A 19,390-nucleotide genomic window follows, 5' to 3' on the forward strand; every position below is an offset into this window, starting at 1 on the left:
GGACCAAGTCTTGAAAAGGCGTGCACCTTATACTTTGGCTTTTTTCCTATGCTGCTGACTGCTACTATTAACTGTTAAACCCAGGCCTGTCTCTAAAACAGAAAAAAAACACGTCAGCATGACGATTGGGGATCAAAGGTAGCTCCCTCCCTGTGGATGACGCTATGGATTACAGCATAACAAGGGTTAAACAGCCAGGTGATCATAATGTACAGTGCTGGCCATTAAACGTACTTCTTTTCGGCGTTACCAGTGCTTACAGGACAAACACCTGCTGCTGTACAACACTTCCTACTTGTGCTCAGCCAAGTTCAGAGTCCCTCATAGGGACATTCAGAGACTACAAATCAATACACACACACACCAATATATACATCTTGACTGGCTGAGGAAGTTGCAGCTTCACATACAGACACTAATGTAAATGGTGATTTGTATCCAGACAATGGGGGTATGTATAAAAACTGATGCAAATGAAAACTGGAGCAGTTCCCCATTATGACTAACCAGATTCAAGCACTTATGTTTTTTATACCATGGCATGTTAGAATAAGTGATAAGGGCACCTACTCCATTCTTTGCCCTAGATTTACAAGTTACCCCAAATGTGGATAAGCTAACACTGAACGAGCCACAGGATGGAAGAGTAAGGCTGGGTTCACACAACCTATTTTCAGACGTAATGGAGGAGTTTTACGCCTCGAATTACGTCTGAAAAAAAGGGTCCAATACGTCGGCAAACATCTGCCTATTACTGTCAATGGGCTTTACGATGTACTGTGCCGACGACCTGTCATTTTACGAGTCGCTGTCAAAAGACGGCGCATAAAATTACAGCCTCGTCAAAAGAAGTGAAGGACACTTCTTGGGACGTAATTGGAGCCGTTTTTCATTGACTCCAATGAAGAACAGCTCCAAATTACGTCCGTAAAAGACGCCCCTCAAAACGCGAGTACATGCAATTACGTCTGAAATTCAGGAGATTTTTTCTCCAGAAAACCGCTCCGTAATTTCAGACGTAATTGCAGTTATCATGTGCACATACCCGAAGTGTTGTCCTGGACACACCGCTCTATATGAGCTGCATGCATAAAACCCCTAACTTTAAGCAGCGATGACTCGCAAATGTAGTAAGCTTTTAAAAAGAACCCATACCATTTTTTTTATTTTTTTTTACCCCTTATGGATGTGGCGTAATTCTTGCCTTAATTTTGAAGTTCTTTTCCCTTACATAACTTATTAGTTTGAGAAGTGGGGCTTAACCATAATTTTGCCATTTTTTGAGGGTTTTATTTTTATAAATGACATAACGTTTTTCTGCGGGTCATTACGATTACAATGATACCAAGTTTATCGCTAAGAACCTTACTATTCTAGTTAGATTTAGCATAAATGCATTTTTATTTATAGTGTTTAGGTGGCATTAGTGTTCGCAGTGCGCTGTCACCATTTTCTGGTGTACTGTATTGTGTTGCAGTCACAGGCGTACTTGCAACTATATACATGTTGGTTTCATTTTGTTGGATTGTGCTGTTCAAACTTGTGTTGTTTATGTGATTCATATATGTGGGGTTAGTGACCGCCTCTATTTTTGTTCTTGCACTCCTCCCTTTCTGCCCTCTGATTTTAATTGGTTTAAAGCTGGTTCCTACCATCCCCAAGCATAAGTAAGCTTAGCCCCAGTTCTGGGTGTATGAGCAGCGTAGGTTCCCACCTCAGGAGGTCGCCATGTTGTGGCAGGTGGGCTCACACAATTTGATCAAAATGTGCACTAAGAACCTCACTATTGTAAGTAGATTCAGCAGTAATGCTTGTTTATTTATTCATAGTGTTTAGGTGGAATTAGTGTTCACAGAGTGCTGTTGCCATGTTTGGGGAATAAAAAAATAAATAATAATACTACTTTTGTACAATAACACAATATAATGTGATTTATAGTTTAATTGGTACCCAAGACTTTTTGATCATTTTATTCCGTTTTTTGATGGCAGAATGAACAAGAAAAACCAAACAAAAACAGCAATTTTGGCACGGTTTCTTTTCGTTTTTTTTTAAGGTGTTCACTGTGCTGGATAAATAATATGTTTATTTTTACACATTCATCCATTAGGAGCCTCCATTGCAGATTCTGTTTATGCCAGACAAAGCGATATTTTGTCTGACAAAACAACAGACACGCAGCGGAACCCATTAAAGTTAATGGGTACAGTCGGCCGCCGTTGGTGTTCATTTATATTTTTCTTGTTATTCTGTTCCTATGACGAGACAGAATAATGGAAATATTAACACAAATGTGAACAGAGCCTCACTCACAGGCAGCCTATTAGGCCTCTGGCAGGGCCTAATAGACAAATGAACATTGCAGACCTTGGGGAATTTTAGGCCCCCAGCTACCATGGCAACCCATCGATTGTGCCATCGGAGCGCCGATGGAGTGAAGCCCCATTTCTCTGTCTTGGGTGCCGCGGTTTACATATAAGAGGTTAAACACCCGGGCACTATGACATGATCTGTAATACACATTGCTGGTGAAATGACTGATCATGGAATTTGTTGATTGTAAAAGTAAAAACAGTAAAGGTTGGGTCAAATTTACAGCATATAAAACTGAAAAAACCCATACATACGGATACAAGGGGCAGGTGAAAACACAAGTATTTTTGTGACCAGGACACTTACCTTCCCTCCAAATCGCCAACTACTAGAGCAATTAAATAGCTTGGTATTGGCACCTATTTGAAAACAAACAAAAACGAGCTGTTACAAAATGCTTGGGCTTTCTGTGGGGTCAAAATAGTTGATCATGACAAAAACAGTAGCGTGCCACTTCTTTTCCCCTTACAGACGGTTATGATAAATGGGGTCCATCGTTTGGGTTTTTTCTTTCGGACTGGACTAGCTTCTGTTATGTTAAACTATGTACAATATAATCTTGCAGAGTTGTTCAGCTTAGGCATCATTCACACGAGCGTGAATCACGTCCGTGTGCTGTGCGTTGAAACAATGCACAGCACACGGGCCCATTGATTTCAATGGGGCCATTCACGATTTTTCACGCAGCGAGAGTCCACTGCATGTCCTATATTGGTGAGTTATCACGCACCTATGCACCCTTTGAAGTCAATGGGTACGTGAAAACCACACACCGCACACGGATGCACATCCGTGTGCAGTGCGTGATTTACGCATCAATTCAATTGAAAATAATTTAAAAAAAATATATGATGTGCTTTGCAAGTGCGTGAACAACGCATGCCACTCGCAAAGCACACTGATGCATAACGCAACACACAAGGATCAGATTCACGCACGTTTTTTCAAGCGTGTGAATCGGATACGCTCATGTGAACAAGGCCTTATGCTGTGGAAAAGAAGAAACGTTTATTGTGCAACCTTCATTATGTACCACAAGGCCTAGAAGGCATAATAGTGCTGTAACCCAGATAAAAAATAATATGTCTAATGGTAAGAGCTAAAAAAATAAAATCTATGTGTTATTTATTAAAGGGAAAAAAACAAAAAACAACCTACATTTTGCTTAAAGCAATAGATCTTCCTTTTGCAGTCATGTGGATCAATAAAATCTCCGTCATGTAGAGCGCTCATTAATGCCACCAACTCCTTCGGAACGGAAACCTAATGTAGGTAAATAATAATTCTAGTATATTTCTCATGCACTGAAGAATTTCATTTTCACTATTGCAGGTTTTAAACAACGAAAGTCAATAGAAAAATTTGCCATAAAATGGTACATAGAAAATAAATAATAAAAAAAAAAAAACACATTTTTTAAAATCTTCTCAAAACCACAGGATACAGCCAGGAATGCAGTCACAGCATCCAGTCACTCATGCAATGTGTGGTTTGCCATTTGGGCGTGGAGGTAAAATATTGCAGCAACGATATCAAATGAAACATAGTCCCACATTTTTTATGTATTTGCACCTTTTTTTTTTTTTTAACCATTTTAAGAAAAAACAATATGCTGATAAATATTACACATTTGTGCCAGAATTTAGTGTCATTTCTGCCATACGTGCCAGTTTATGGAGCGTGGCTAATGCTTGACCAGGATTTAGACAAAGTTATAAAATTTGACTTTTCATAGAAAAAAACAAACTAAGTTAGATCTCTACTCCACAGAATCTGGCACAGAAATAGTGGTCATTTTAAGTTATTGGCATTCATGCATGTTGTGACAGAAAAAGGCACATGCAGTCATAAACTTGTTGCAACAGGTTGGTAAATTAGTCTAGCTTTAAATTAGACATTGGCTTAAATGACGCCACAGTTTACATTAAACCAGTTTACATTAAACCGGTTAGGAACGAACTTCATATTAATAGGACTAGGACTACCAACTAAAACACGTCAAAAGCATAGGCTACAGCAGAATTCCATAGCTACAAGACAGTAATACCATAGGTCCTATACTTCTGTTATCCTACTGGTAATTGTTCAATATAGCCACAATAACACAGGCTATATGGTTATTTAGAAACGTTAGACTAGTTACTGGGGATTAGATCTAAATCACTGAAAAGCGGTAGTATCAGAATTTGAATATTCTTAGCCCAACATCTTTGGAATAGGGAAAAAAAAAAAAAATGAACAAACAAAACACAACAACTTCAATCAAATTCTTCTAAACAGCGAAAGCCCCTACTTCAATGAAGTTCCAGTTGGACATACACTACCGTTCAAAAGTTTAGGGTCACTTAGACATTTCCTTATTTTTGAAAGAAAATCCGTTTTTTTCAATGAAGATAACATTAAATTAATCAGAAATACACTCTATACATTGTTAATGTGCTAAATGACTATTCTAGCTGCAAACGTCTGGATTTAATGCAACATCTACATAGGTGTATAGAGGCCCATTTCCAGCAACCATCACTCCAGTGTTCTAATGGCACATTGTGTTTGCTAACTGTGTTAGAAGGCTAATGGATGATTAGAAAACACTTGAAAACCCTTGTGCAATTATGTTAGCACCGCTGTAAACAGTTTTGCCGTTAAGAGGAGCTATAAAACGGACCTTCCTTTGAGCTAGTTGAGAATCTGGAGCATTACATTTGTGGGTTCAATTAAACTCTCAAAATTGCTAGAAAAAGAGAGCTTTAATGTGAAACTCGACAGTCTATTCTTGTTCTTAGAAATGAAGGCTATTCCAAGCGAGAAATTGCAAAGAAACTGAAGATTTCCTACAACGGTGTGTACTACTCCCTTCAGAGGACAGCACAAACAGGCTCTAACCAGAGTAGAAAGAGAAGTGGGAGGCCCCGCTGCACAACAAGACAAGTACATTAGAGTCTTTAGTTTGAGAAATAGACGCCTCACAGGTCCTCAACTGGCAGCTTTATTAAATAGTACCCGCAAAACGCCAGTGTCAACGTCTACAGTGAAGAGGCGACTCCGGGATGCTGGCCTTCAGGGCAGAGTGGCAAAGAAAAAGCCATATCGGAGACTGGCTAATAAAAGGCAAAGATTAATATGGGCAAAAGCACACCGACATTGGACAGAGGAAGATTGGAAAAAAGTGTTATGGACAGACGAATCGAAGTTTGGGGTGTTTGGACCACACAGAAGAACATTTGTGAGACGCAGAAAAACTGAAAAAGATGCTGGAAGAGTGCCTGACGCCATCTGTCAAGCATGGTGGAGGTAATGTGATGGTCTGGGGTTGCTTTGGTGCTGGTAAAGTGGGAGATTTGTACAAGGTAAAAGGGATTTTGAATAAGGAAGGCTATCACTCCATTTTGCAACGCCATGCCATACCCTGTGGACAGCGCTTGATTGGAGCCAATTTCATCCTACAACAGGACAATGACCCAAAGCACACCTCCAAATTATGCAAGAACTATTTAGGGAAGAAGCAGGCAGCTGGTATTCTATCTGTAATGGAGTGGCCAGCGCAGTCACCAGATCTCAACCCCATAGAGCTGTTGTGGGAGCAGCTTGACCGTATGGTACGCAAGAAGTGCCCATCAAGCCAATCCAACTTGTGGGAGGGTCTTCTGGAAGCATGGGGTGAAATTTCTCCCGATTACCTCAGCAAATTAACAGCTAGAATGCCAAAGGTGTGCAATGTTGTAAATGGAGCATTCTTTGACGAAAGCAAAAGTTTGAAGGAGAAAATTATTATTTCAAATAAAAATCATTATTTCTAACCTTGTCAATGTCTTGACTATATTTTCTAGTCATTTTGCAACTCAATTGATAAATATAAGTGTGAGTTTTCATGAAAAACACAAAATTGTCTGGATGACCCCAAGCTTTTGAACGGTAGTGTATAAGCCCTCTTTGCACGGAGAATAGCCAAAGGGGGTCTCCAATGGTGCACAATTTTTCACAGGGACTTCAGGGAGATTCCCAGTATTTAAGATATGGTAAGGAATCTCACGAATTCCTACACTTAGAAGGAGCCTGTCCCGATGAAGTGTACCCTATGAGAAGTTAGGACAGCGGACCAAGAGCTTCCACTACACAGTCCACTGAATCAGAGTACAGGGGGTGCTGTTTGCCGATTCCTAAGTCCCTGTGAAATGAACGTGCAGTTGGCACTTCAGAAGGAGAACCCTGTCTTATCCAATCAGCGGTGCCAGGTGTAGCACCCTACACTTCGTCATCTTATAGATGGCACTTTAACAATGATTGAAACCACCCACACACAGGGTCTTCATACAATGATTTAGTTCAATTTGCAATTTTTGTGAAACGGTCATCAGGGTATTTCTAAAGGCACTCGGTGTACGTGCCCAGCTTCTATTATTTAACACTTCTTTAGGTAACAAACCTGACAGTAGTAGGTGAATTTCACTGATGGAGTGTCTTGACAAGGAACTATAGTTCTGCAATGTGTGGCCTGTAATACATAAAAATACAAACGGATATGGTTACTTCTCGTCCTTGCTGTAAAACACGCAACTCTTAATTCGTAAATGTCTAAATACTGATAAAAATAGAATTTAAGTGCACCTTGGATTGGACTCGCTTTCAGATCCATAGTGCAAATTTTATGGTGCTATAATGAGGTTCAATCAGAACATTTACCTGACAAGTCAGATCAGAAGAGGAGACTACGGAGCACAGCACTAACATGTATAGTATGGATTAAACACAGTGCTACAGTAGCCTGTTAAGGCTCACAAGCTGCAGACTTTTTTTCCGCATGGAACCCTGTAAAGATTTTGCTGTAAAATCCCCACGCGATACCATGTATTACGCAGATTTAACAGTGGTATTATCACACATTTCACCTCTCACAACAGAGTAGAGTGTGCTAAATCCGCAACACAATCCGGATCGTATGCTTGGCAGAATAGGGCACCTGTTATGAATTTCAAAATCTGCAGCTTTCTCTCAAATTGTGTGTCTCCAATAGTTATTATGCACGACAACCTATATATCCATCAATACATTATACAGCATCTCCTCCAATACAAGTATAGGCTGTCAAAGCTTTAAATGTAAGAAGTACATCTACTAACCTGGCACTGACTGAAAAGATAAGGGTGGGTCTTCCCTGCGGTCTGTTCAGGGTTAAGCCACTGAAGAGCAGATGATTTTGGGGACGTTTCAGAACAGATTTCCAAAATGGCCTCTTGTCCTCTATTTTCCACAAAAATGTATAAAATAAATAAATTATATAGGTCATACTACAGAACAAATTCTTCATTGTAAAATATTACATGATGATCCTACAAATTATACAAACTAGCCTGTAGAGATTATGCGCGTATAGATTATGTAGACAACACTATAAATATATATTTTGTAAAAGTGCAGCCAAGGAGCTTTCTTTCCCATCAAGAAAAATCTTTATCAATTACGGACATCATACAAGGTTTGGGGGGGGCCCCTGCTCAGGTTTCCGTCTAGCAGCTAGATCAAAGAGCTGCTACCAAGAGTAGTTTTCCCCAGGTATACGAGCGGATCTCAGGGGGTTTTGTCTACCAAGTTACCCGCCATTTAGAAAAGGGGGCGTCCTGATGTGATTTTCACCCGGTTTGTGAAATTTTAATTTCATTGCAGCATCCATTTTTTGCAGGACATAACAGGATCCGCCATCATATTGGAGGTCTCTGACAGAGATCTTGAAATTGCAAGGAACAAAAAATATTTTAAAACGCATTTTAGAGAGTTATAGACCTTTTTCGGTTTCAATCGTTTTTATATGTGAAATATATATTGACGTAATCATCAAGAAGAACATTAAAATTGACAGTCACCATAGCCCCACAGTGTGGAGCACATACAAGTGACTTAATAAAGCAGACCTATAACCAAGAAAATATTTGTAAGGAACACATAGTAGTCTCAAAAGCAACATAGAAAACACACAGGAATGGAATGGAAAAAAAAAAAAAAAATGAAATAAAAATAATGTGTGGTTGTGTGTGGGATTCTGCCGACCATCAAGCAAGAGCAGAGAGAATTTATGTCCACAGAGTAAATTATCCAGGGGGACCAGACAATTTAACCTTATCCTCTAGAATCCTAGAAAGGGTCTCATTGACCATAATCCAGTAAAACTTTAGATTACCATAGATCCTGTGAAAGTAATCAAAGGAATCTTCGTTGCCCCCACCATCATGATTACGGCAGCCAGAAACATGAATGAGATACATTTTTGAGTATGTTTGGGGATATCAGGAACAGATTTATTTAGAGACGCTTCCTAAGTGGATTTATTGAGGCAAGGGTATAGAATTTATTATACAAAATGATAAACCTTCAAATTTACAGAAAACTAGAAAATTCCCTTTACAGTAGGAAAACAGAAGGCAGATACGCTGCGTAAAACTACACACAGTGTATCTGCCCTTGAAACCGCAGGGAATTCCACCCGAAAATCCGCACCAAATAGTGGTGGTTAGACTTACTCCGGCCGGGGACACCTCCCTCTCTTCTGAGCGTAGCCCAGCCTCCTGGGATGATGCTGTAGACCTTGTGACCGCTGCAGTCTTTGATCGGCTGCAGAAGTCACATGAGATGAAATGTCATCCTAGGAGGCCGGGCTGCGCTCAGAAGAGAGGATTGCGTCGCTAGGACTACAGCCGGGCTAAGTATAAGCTTTTTCTTTAATTAATTTCAAAATAAAAAAAACCTTTTATTTGATTTTTGCGATGGAATCAGTGTTTCCGCCGCAAAACATAGCTCTTTGTTACGGGTTTACCTCTCCTTTGGATTCACTGGGGAAAACCAGCAACAGAAGAGCAGCGATTTCGCAGAATAAATTGACATGCTACAGCTTAAAAAGAAAAAAAAAAAAAAATGCACCACAGGTCAATTTAGGAAAAAATTTTCGGCACATTTTTCCCACTGTGTGTGGACGAGATTTGTTCAAATCTCACCCACACTGCTGCTACTGCATTACGCTGCGCATTTTCCACAGTGAAATCCATTGTGGAAAACCTGCAGTGTTTACGCCTAGTGTGTTCCTACCCTTTAGGTTAGAACTTCTCTAACCTTAGCAGATCATGGATACCTGCAATGGCTTGCCAAAGTGATGGAAAGATCCAACGTTTAAATGTTATTGTTCTTTTACTACGCGACAGTAACATTCAGGGGACACATACATAGTTATGGGTCAAGTTGTGGTCATGTAAGTAAGCAGTGGTGTACCTCTAATGGAGGCAGACCACCTCACTGCTATGGGGCCAATGGACAGGGTTGGGCCTGGGGTCGAATGGCCCCAACCCACCCAATTAGTGACGACCTGGCCACTGGATTCAATTGCATCTAGGTTTCCAGCACTGCAGGGGGCAAGAAAGGCAGCTTGGCTGGAAGAAGCCAGGCCTTACCTGTGTGGCAGCGGTGAGTAGGAATGGTCAGAGCAGCGTTGGATCATGGCAGGTGAATATTCCATTCCTTACTGAAGGGAGGGAGGCTTTTAATTCAGGTTGCACAGTGAGGGGCAAGTTTTTTTATTCAAAAGGCACAGTGTTTGGCAATTTTTGTGCAAGAGGCATATTGTGGGTCATTTTTTTTTATTCAGGGGCATATTTTTTAATCAGGGGCACATTTTTATTCAGGGGCACAGTGTGGGACATATTTTTATTGAGGGGCACTATTTGTGACATTGTTGTTTTTAAGGGAACAGTAGGAGGATTTGCTGCAAAAATGAGGAAGAGAGAACATCTCGGCGGTAAACTCTGAAGAGAAGATGAAGGTCGGGAAAAGTTATTATGGTTGTCTGGACCAAAGGGAGAAGAAAAGGAAAGTGATCGACTCCAGTCAGAGAAGACGACCCCTTGAATCAATGACTGTAAATATTTATTCTGCCTCTGATCAGTGCTGTAGTAACCAATATGCTCTACAGCATGATGATGGGGGCAGGGCCCAATTCTGACTTTTGCTATGAGGCCCCATGATTTCCACGTATGCCTCTGCAAGAAAACTCTAAAAACATAGCAAAAAGCTATGGCAGTCAATGGAGTCACCTCTACAGCCCTAACCCTATATGCCTTGGAAAGATTTGAACGCATTAAAACTTGTTGTAACTAAGGGACAATATTTAGACGCACAAGTACAAATATAAGACGAGAAACTGCGAAGAAAGTAGCATCAGGGCCTGAACCATCAGGCCCTGTTCACACTGAGTTTTTTTGCAGGCAGAAAATTCTGCCTCAAAATTCCGTCTGGAATTTTGAGACAGATTTTGATCTGCCTGAGCGCAGTTTGCTGCGTTTGCCACGAAAAATGCTTTCTCTGCCTCCCATTGATGTCAATCGGAGGTCAGAGACGTAAACGCCCGAAGATAGGACATGCCGCTTCTTTGTCCCGCGAGACTGTTTTACTGCTCGCGGGGAAAAACGCCTCCACCTCCCATTGAATTCAATGGGAGGCGTTTGACTTTTTTGGCGCGTTCAACAGGGCCTTAAAGAGGTTTTCCAACTGATAGTTAAATCATTAGATCTTTGTAGCGTCACCTGTGACACTTGCAATCTGTGGTCACGTATACACATTTCTCTTTTTTTCTCCCTGGATCATACCCGCTATTCTCCGCACCTGCCATCTTGTTCAGCTCTTGGGCAAGAAATGTACTTCTCATTTCCCGGCACATGCGCTGTAGCTCCCTGAACACTGCTTGCGGCGTGGAGGAACACAAGGGTACTGTGGCAATCATGTGATGATGCAACAGCGGCACTTGGAGCTTCGTGCGTGCGGATTATGGGAGAGCAGCAGCATGTAAAGTGAAGCGCACAGCCTGACAACATTTTGCAGACAGAGCACAGAATTGCACAGATCCCATGGAGAGACAGACTCTTTAAAATCAATATACTTCATACTTTGTTCAGTCATTAGGTATACGTTGCAGACACTTGTGATTTGAAGACAAGTAATAAAACTGGTCAAAGACTTCAGAATGTACAAGGTTGCAAAATATAATCATATTTTCAAAGCAATCTAAAAAGAGTGAAAAGTCAGAGGATTTTAATCTGACGTCTAACCAGATAACAGAATCTACTAGCAAGTCATTTCTCACCTATTCTTTCCCCCGGCGATCCAGAGCCAACGCTCTGGAGGTACTCCGGGTGTTTGTTTCCATGCGGCCAGCATGTGACCGCTGCAGCCAATCAGAGGGCTCAGCAATCATGTTTTATATTCCTGGAATGAACGCTCAGCGATGGGCACCACGATGCAAGTAATATGACACTTCACTGCGGAACCCTCTGAGTGCAGCGGTCACATACTGCAAGGACTGATGAAACGCCAGCGCTGGATCACCAAGGGAAAGAATATGTGGGGAATGATTATTATATTTTTTTTCAGGACATTTGCAGCTGTTTGTACCATATTTTAACAACCCGGATAATCTTTTTAAGTCGTAAAATAAAATGATTAATTGGAGGAGCAGACAAAAGTTAACTGCACAGTATATAATTTCACCACACAAATGCCTTATGAATGGAGCAGGCAAAAGGGCGTCTGTACCTGGTCAGGGGGAAAGGAAGGGTGATTTCCAGGGGCGTGCCTTTAAAACTGTGGGCTGCCCCAAGGGAAAATGTTGCTGCTTGTCCATTTAGAGAAACTTTCTTGACAGTGAGATCTTTGGTGTCCAAAGTCTATGGAGAAACAAAGATAGAAACAAGCACATATAAATCACAAGGAAAGAGTGCAAACAATTCTGCAGTGAAAAGAATACTAAAGGGCTTGTCTCAAATGATAGCTATGATAACCCTAGGCATTCCATCAGTGTGTGATCAGTGTGTCTGACCTCTGGAATATCCATAGATTGTGAGATTTTGGATTTTTCCAGACAGCGCTGGTTACACCCATGCACGGTGTCTGGTATTGCAGCGGAGCTCTATTCACTTGAATGAGGCAGAGATGCATTGAGCGATAATATACGTCTGTGCTTAGACGAGAGCAGCTCTGTGTCTGGAATTCAGCAAAGGACTCCCTTGGTTCTCACGATTGCTGGAGTTGCAATATAGCAGAATGTATATAATCAATCCTTGGCAGTACTTATTGCCAAAGACCCAGAGATTGGAGCCAAATTTAAATCTGCATGTAAATATTGAATTTATCTAGATGCAAAGGGTGCAAGTTTCGTTAAAACGTGGGCTCCGGCTCACAAACACGACTCCCCTGGTCATATATGTACAATTTAAAAAACAAAACAAAACGTGTGTCGTAAACTTCACTAGACCAATGACAAAAGAGTATTTTAACCCCTATCCGCACCAGGACGTAACTGTCCGTCGTTGCGGGAGGTTACTTCCCGCACGAGGACGTATAGTTACTGAGTTGTCGCTCCCCTCTTGCCGGCCAGCGGTCCTTTGCCGCTGATTTCGGCGAATTAACCCCTTAAATTCGGCAATCGGGTGCAATCGCCGAATTTTAGGGGTTTCTAGCAGATCGGCAGACCCCCGTCCGAAATCGCGGGGTCTGCCGATAGTTAGTATGGCAAACGGAAGCCAAACAATGGCTTCCGGGTCTGCCATGGACGGAAGCCCATCAGGACCAACCTTCGGCTGGTCCTGATAGGCTTCCTGTCAGAGTGTCACTGTGTCATTCCCGACAGCTGACACTCCAGTGTTGCCGATCAGCGGCTTATCGCCGCTGATTTCGGCAATTAACCCGTTACATGCGGGGCTCGATTGCGATCTCCGCATGTAGCGGGTTTGTAGCGCATCAGCAGCCCCCATGCAATCGTGGGGGTTTCTGATGCTTGTGATGGCACCCGGGGGCCAGACAACGGCCCCCAAGTCTGCCATGTATGTCAGCCTATGAGGATCAGCCTCTGCTGATCCTCGTAGACCAACTGTCAGAGTGACTGTGACGTCACACTGACAGTTGGAACACGTTACACTACCTAGGTAGTGTAATGTATTCTAGCAGCGATCAGAGCTGCAGGTCAAAAAAATAAAAAAGTGTAAAAAGTAAAAAAAAAAAGTTAATAAAAATGTTTTATAAAAGGTTTTGTTTTCCAATAATAAGTCATTTATTATAGGAAAAAAATGAAAATGTTTAAAAAAAGTACACATATTTGGTATCGCCGTGTTCTTAACGACCCAAACTATGAAACTATAATGTTAATTTTTCCGCACGGTGAACGCCGCAAACAAAATAAACGGAGAACTGTCAGCATCGCTATTTTTTGGTCACCACCCCTCCCAAGATATAGAATAAAAAGTGATCAAAAAGTCGCATTTACCCCAAAATAGTATCAATAAAAACTACAACCCGTCCCGCAAAAAACAAGACCTCCCACAGCTTTTTTTGACGAAAAAATAAAAAAGTTACGGCTCAGAATAGCGTGTCTCAGAAAATAAATTATTTTATAGAAAAGTAATTTTATTGTGCAAACGCTGCAAAACGTAAAAAAAACTATACACATATGGTATCGGCGTAATCGTACCGACCGGCAGAATAAATTAAAACGTAATTTATTGCGCACGGTGAATGCTGTAATAAATAAAGAATTTTAAGCGCCAAAATCGCTGTTTTTTGGTCACCTTAGCTCTAAAAAAGATCCTGAGGGGCCAAAATGCTCACTATACCCCCTAGAAAAATTCCTTGGAGGGGTGTAGATTCCAAAATAGGGTGACTTTTGGGGGGGGTTTCCACTGTTTTGGTCCCTCCGGGGCGTTGCAAACCAGACATGGCACTGAAAACCAATCCAGCAAAATCTGCGCTCCAAAATCCAAAAGGCGCTCCCTCCCTCCTGAGCCCTGCTGTGGGTCCAAACATCAGTTTAAGACCACATATGGGGTATTGCCGTAATCTGGAGAAATTGCTTTACAAATGTTGGGCGGCTTTTTCTCCTTTATTCCTTGTAAAAATTAAAAAATTCTATGTTTCTACAGAAAAATAGGTGATTTTCATCTTCACAGACTAATTCCACTAAATTCTGCAAAAAAACTGTGGGGTCAAAATGCTAACTATACCCCTAGAAAAATGCCCTGAGGGGTGTAGTTTCCAAAATGGGGTCACTTTTTGGGGGTTTCGACTGTTTAGGTACCACAAGACCTCTTCAAACCTGACATGGTGCCTAAAATATATTCCTAAAAAAAGGAGGCCCCAAAATCCACTAGGTGCTCCTTTGCTTCTGAGGCCTTTGCTTCAGTCCAGTAGCGCACTAGGGCCACATGTGGGGTATTTCTAAAATCTGCAGAATCTGGGCAATAAATATTGAGTTGCGTTTCCCTGGTAAAACCTTCTGTGTTACAGATTTTTTTTATTACAAATGAATTTCGGCAAAAAAAATGAAATTTGTAAATTTCACCTCTACTTTGCCTTAATGCCTGTGAAACGCCTAAAGGGTTAAAATACTTTCTGAATGTGGTTTTCAATACCTTGAGGGGTGCAGTTTTCAAAATGGGGTGATTTATGGGGACTTTCTAATATATAAGGCCCTCAAAGCCACTTCAGAACTGAACTGGTCACTGAAAAAATAGCCTTTTGAAATGTTATTGAAAATATGAGAAATTGCTGCTAAAGTTCTAAGCCTCGTAACGTCCTAGAAAAATAAAAGTACGTGAAAAAAAATGATGCAAACATAAAGTAGACATATGGGGGATGTTAACTAGTAACTATTTTGTGTGGTATTACTATCCGTTTCACAAGCAAATACATTTAAATTTAGAAAAATGCTAATTTTTGCAAAAATTTGAAGTTTTTCACAAATATTGAATTTATCGACCAAATTTTTTCACTAACATAAAGTACAATATGTCACGAGAAAGCAATCTCAGAATCGCTTGGATATGTAAAAGCATGCCGGAGTTATTACCACATAAAGTGACACATGTCAGATTTGAAAAAAATCATCTGTGTCCACAAGGCCAAAACAGGCTGTGTCCTAAAGGGGTTAAGAGTGGCATACAATCGGATATTGTGAGACTTTCAAGAGTAAACACTGAACCTAGTCAACTAACAGAGCATTAGATCAACTATGCTATCTACTATAAACAACTAGTAGTAATAATAATAATAATGAAAAAAATAGAGTTGACAATAACAAGAGATACACAACACTAAACTATAAAGAAACTAAATTGATAGAGTTACTTGCAAAGTATTAAATTACCAAACAGTAAGTTAATAAAGAAAACTGCTACATTTAAAAAAAAAAAAAAAAAATCCTGCCAAGAAACTCAATACAGAGTTGTTATTGTATAACCAGTGACATAAACCAGACTCGTGAAACAGCAGATTGTATAAAAAAGCTGTACACTGGATTAGAACGGTCCACGGCAGATTTGTAGCATGCTCATACAATTATTCACTGTTCTTTAGCTTGCACGGATGAAGCTAATAAGGCGGAACAGCAGCATGTAGCCTAATGTACAGGACTGGATATCTCGTAGTTCTAGAGATAATGCATTCGAAGGTTTGAAGGGTAACTAAAAAAAAAGACTTTTGACATGTCAAAATTTAAGGGGATTGGCCATTACCGGACAACTGATGACTTATCCACCGGATTGGTCATCAGTATATGATCTGTGTGGGTCCAACGCCCGCACCCTGCAGCGATCAGCTTCCCCGGTGGCCTGCAGGAACCGGTTGTCATTACACAGTATGCAATGTACGGAGCCAGAAGTAGTTTGCTCCATACATTGCATAGCGACTGTGCAGTACTGCAGCTCGGACGCTATTCCGTGACCGGAGCCACCTGCTTCCAGCATGGACATCTGGTGCTCGTAGGCCACCAGAGCAGCTGATCGATGCGAGGTTCGGGTGTCGGACCCCCACAGATCATATACGGATGACCTTTCCGGTGGATGGATCATCGGTTGTCCGGTAGTGGACAACCCCTTTAAGTATTTGCCACCAATCTGCAACCAGTATTGAAATATTTTTTGTGATTTGGACATTGGGAAATATATCTGCAACAACTGGAATGACCTTCTGTGGGTTTGGTGTAATGGAGATCTACTGAATGACATTTAAATGGTAAACCTGTCAATAGGGTTGGAGCAACTAAACCACGAGTATGCGGTTACACAGCTGGGGATTAGTGTTGTAAACCTGCCCACTTCAAAAATGGCCATTTCAGGAAGAATAAAGTAAGTTACAACTTACTGAGATGAGCCCGGGAGCAGCATCGGGCACATGCGTATTGTACAGAGGAGCGTACACTGTGCATGCTTAGTATACAGTCCTCTGCTTCAAGTGCGCAATACAGCAGATGCCGCGGGACTCCTCTTTGTAAGTTGTAATTTACTTCATGGGCAGGTTCGGAACACTAAACCCCAACTGAATAACGACATGCCAACAAACCTACTGACAGGTTTCCTTCATAGGGGTTATCCCATAAATAATATTATGTTTAGTTAAAGGGGTTTTCCACGACCGGTCAACTGATTACCTATCCACAGGATAGGTAGTCAGTATATGATCGGTGCGGGTCCGACACGCGGACAGATCAGCCGTTCCAGCTTCCTCCTGGCACCGGATGTTTTGAACGGTATGCTGTAGTTGGAGCCGGAAGCAGACCACTGCAGAACGGCTGCTATGCTGTGGTCAGAGTGATCTGCTTCCGGCTCCAGCATACCGTTCAAAACATCCGGCGCCCGGAGGACACTGGAACAGCTGATCTGTGCGGGGTTCGGGTGTCGGACCCGCACTAATCATATACTGATGACCTATCCTGTGGATAGGTTATCAGTTGTCCGTCCTGGACAACCCCTTTAAATAAAGCAACCAATTCTAAAGGAGGTTTTTAATTGGCACAATGTTTTTTCTTCCAGTTATACATTTATAAACGTATTACAGCACCATAGAGTGTTTCAGTGCTACCCCTATAATGTATTAACCCCAGTAAGCGTTCAGAGGTGGGCATGCATGCGCCCTTTCACTGCTCAGTATTACCTTCGGTGGTGCGGAAGGATCTCTGCTGGTGAGCAGACTGTCCTATAATCTTCAGCATCTTCTCTGACAGATGGCATTCTCCTCCTCTGCATCACTAAAGAGGAGAAGGGGCGCATGCGTGTCTACCTCTGACCATTAAGTAAGGTGGACACACTATAGGGGGGGGGGTGCTGAAACACTAGGAGTAGCTAGAATACATTAATAGAGAGAATATCTCATCATAGAATTTTTTTTAACAAGTGTCAATACAAAACATGTTTAGAACTAGGTGCTTTATTTAAACTAAAACAATGTTATTTGTAGGATACCCCCTTAAAATTCTACCAGTTGCTCCTTAACAACATATTACAGTCAATTTGTCAGCATTCAGGCTGGAGCTAGACAGACTTTTTTATAGCTAGCAATAAATTGCTGTCCACAGGAATGCATTAGACTAGGGCTACACAGAGAACTTCTCTCACCATAAAAAAAATAAAACGCTGCCCACAGGAATGCATTAGACTAGGGCTACACACAGAGAACTTCTCACCATAAGAAAAGAAAAAAAAAACCCGCTTTTCATAGGAATGCATTGAAAATCTTGAAAATATCTTCAAATTCACTGCGTACAAGGGTGTAGCTCTAAAATCCCAGCACGTAGCCATTAAAGGAGACCCAAAAATGTCTGGAGCGATTCTGAAGAGATTCTAAAGCTACTCAATGCATAGCTATGGACAGCGATGTATGACAGCGATTTTTGTGGTGCGATAAATACTTGTATATAGCCCGATCAATAACTACAAAAATAAAAAAAAGTCTAGCCCCAGCCCCATTATTTCAAAATGTGACAGTTTGAGCAACTGAGAGAAAGAAAAGGCACACAGGAAATCTCCCCTAGATTGAATCTGCACCTAAACCGCACTCCGAGCCGGTTACAAGAGCAAAGTTCCATCAGTCAGAACCGCTCGCCATAGCAACATGGATATAATGATTATTAATAACGGTCTTTTACGGTTGCGTTACATCTACGCCCAGCCTAAACTTCTGCTTCTCATAAGGAGCCCGAGCAACTAAAAATTGATGGAGAATATTCTAGCCTGTCCTAAAGTATCCAAGTTTCTACTACTGTCTTAAAGGAACAATGCATACAATTATATGGATGTGGTGCCAGCTATTTTACCTATCATAGATCGAGAACACGTTCATGGCTGGAGGTATAGGCGATTGTACAAGGCAGGGAGTATACATGGGGCTGCAGCGTGTGTGGTATGTATATGGGTATAGAGAACAGTTACCAGGCGGGTGAGGGAGTCCTGCAGGCATCGCACAGTCAGTGCAGTGGAGGCGGCGATCACGCGGGCAGAGAAGTCCACGTTCAGGTGCAGGTTCAGGTGCCGGGTGGTGAACTGCTCCGGGAAACAGAACGAGCTGGGATCAGACATGATGACTGTGATCCTGGAGCTGTGGGCACTGATCACACTGACAGGAATGTGACGGCTCAGACAGAAGACGAATAAAAAAAAAAAAAGACAATCCCTGCATGCAACGCGGCCACGTGACCGCGCATGCCCTTATGGGAAATGTAGTTTTACTATTATACTGTTAGTGTCGCAATCCTACAGGTCGGGTTCTAGTCCTCTCCAGGAAGTGCACTTAGCCTGTAGTCTATGGAGAGACGAGCACAACGCTTCATCCATGTGCTGCAATCCACTCCACTCCCTGCAGACACTATTAGGGTATGTTCACACGGCGGGGGTCCGTAACGGCTGAATTTACGGGGATGTTTCAGCCTGAAAACATCCCCGTAATTTCAGCCGTACCGGCATGTGCAGGCGCTTGAACGCCGCGTCAATTACGGCCGTAATTAGCGCTGCTATTCATTGGAGTCAATGAATAGCGGCTCCAATTACGGCCAAAGAAGTGACAGGTCACTTCTTTGACGCGGGCGTCTATTTGCGCGCCGTCATTTGACAGCGGCGCGTAAATATACGCCTCGTGTGAACAGACAAACGTCTGCCCATTGCTTTCAATGGGCAGATGTTTGTCAGCGCTATTGAGGCGCTATTTTCGGGCGTAATTCGGGGCA

General features: G+C 41.8%; 1 protein-coding gene across 1 annotated transcript in view; it reads right to left on the bottom strand.

Moving 5' to 3' along the window:
- Positions 1-18,823, bottom strand: part of LTA4H (leukotriene A4 hydrolase) — a 46,102-nt gene extending 27,279 nt beyond the window's left edge. Inside the window, exons 1-6 of the mRNA XM_075856762.1 lie at positions 18,600-18,823; positions 11,941-12,071; positions 7,491-7,611; positions 6,797-6,865; positions 3,532-3,636; positions 2,680-2,732 (exon numbers count right to left, since the gene is read on the bottom strand). Of these exons, the coding sequence (XP_075712877.1) occupies positions 2,680-2,732; positions 3,532-3,636; positions 6,797-6,865; positions 7,491-7,611; positions 11,941-12,071; positions 18,600-18,746 (626 nt within the window). The 5' untranslated portion in view covers positions 18,747-18,823. The remainder of the gene's footprint in view (positions 1-2,679; positions 2,733-3,531; positions 3,637-6,796; positions 6,866-7,490; positions 7,612-11,940; positions 12,072-18,599) is intronic.
- Between the last annotated feature and the right edge of the window lie 567 nt (positions 18,824-19,390).

The sequence above is a fragment of the Rhinoderma darwinii genome, chromosome 3 (genome assembly GCF_050947455.1).
Source record: "Rhinoderma darwinii isolate aRhiDar2 chromosome 3, aRhiDar2.hap1, whole genome shotgun sequence".
In the NCBI taxonomy this organism is placed as follows: Eukaryota; Metazoa; Chordata; class Amphibia; order Anura; family Rhinodermatidae; genus Rhinoderma; species Rhinoderma darwinii.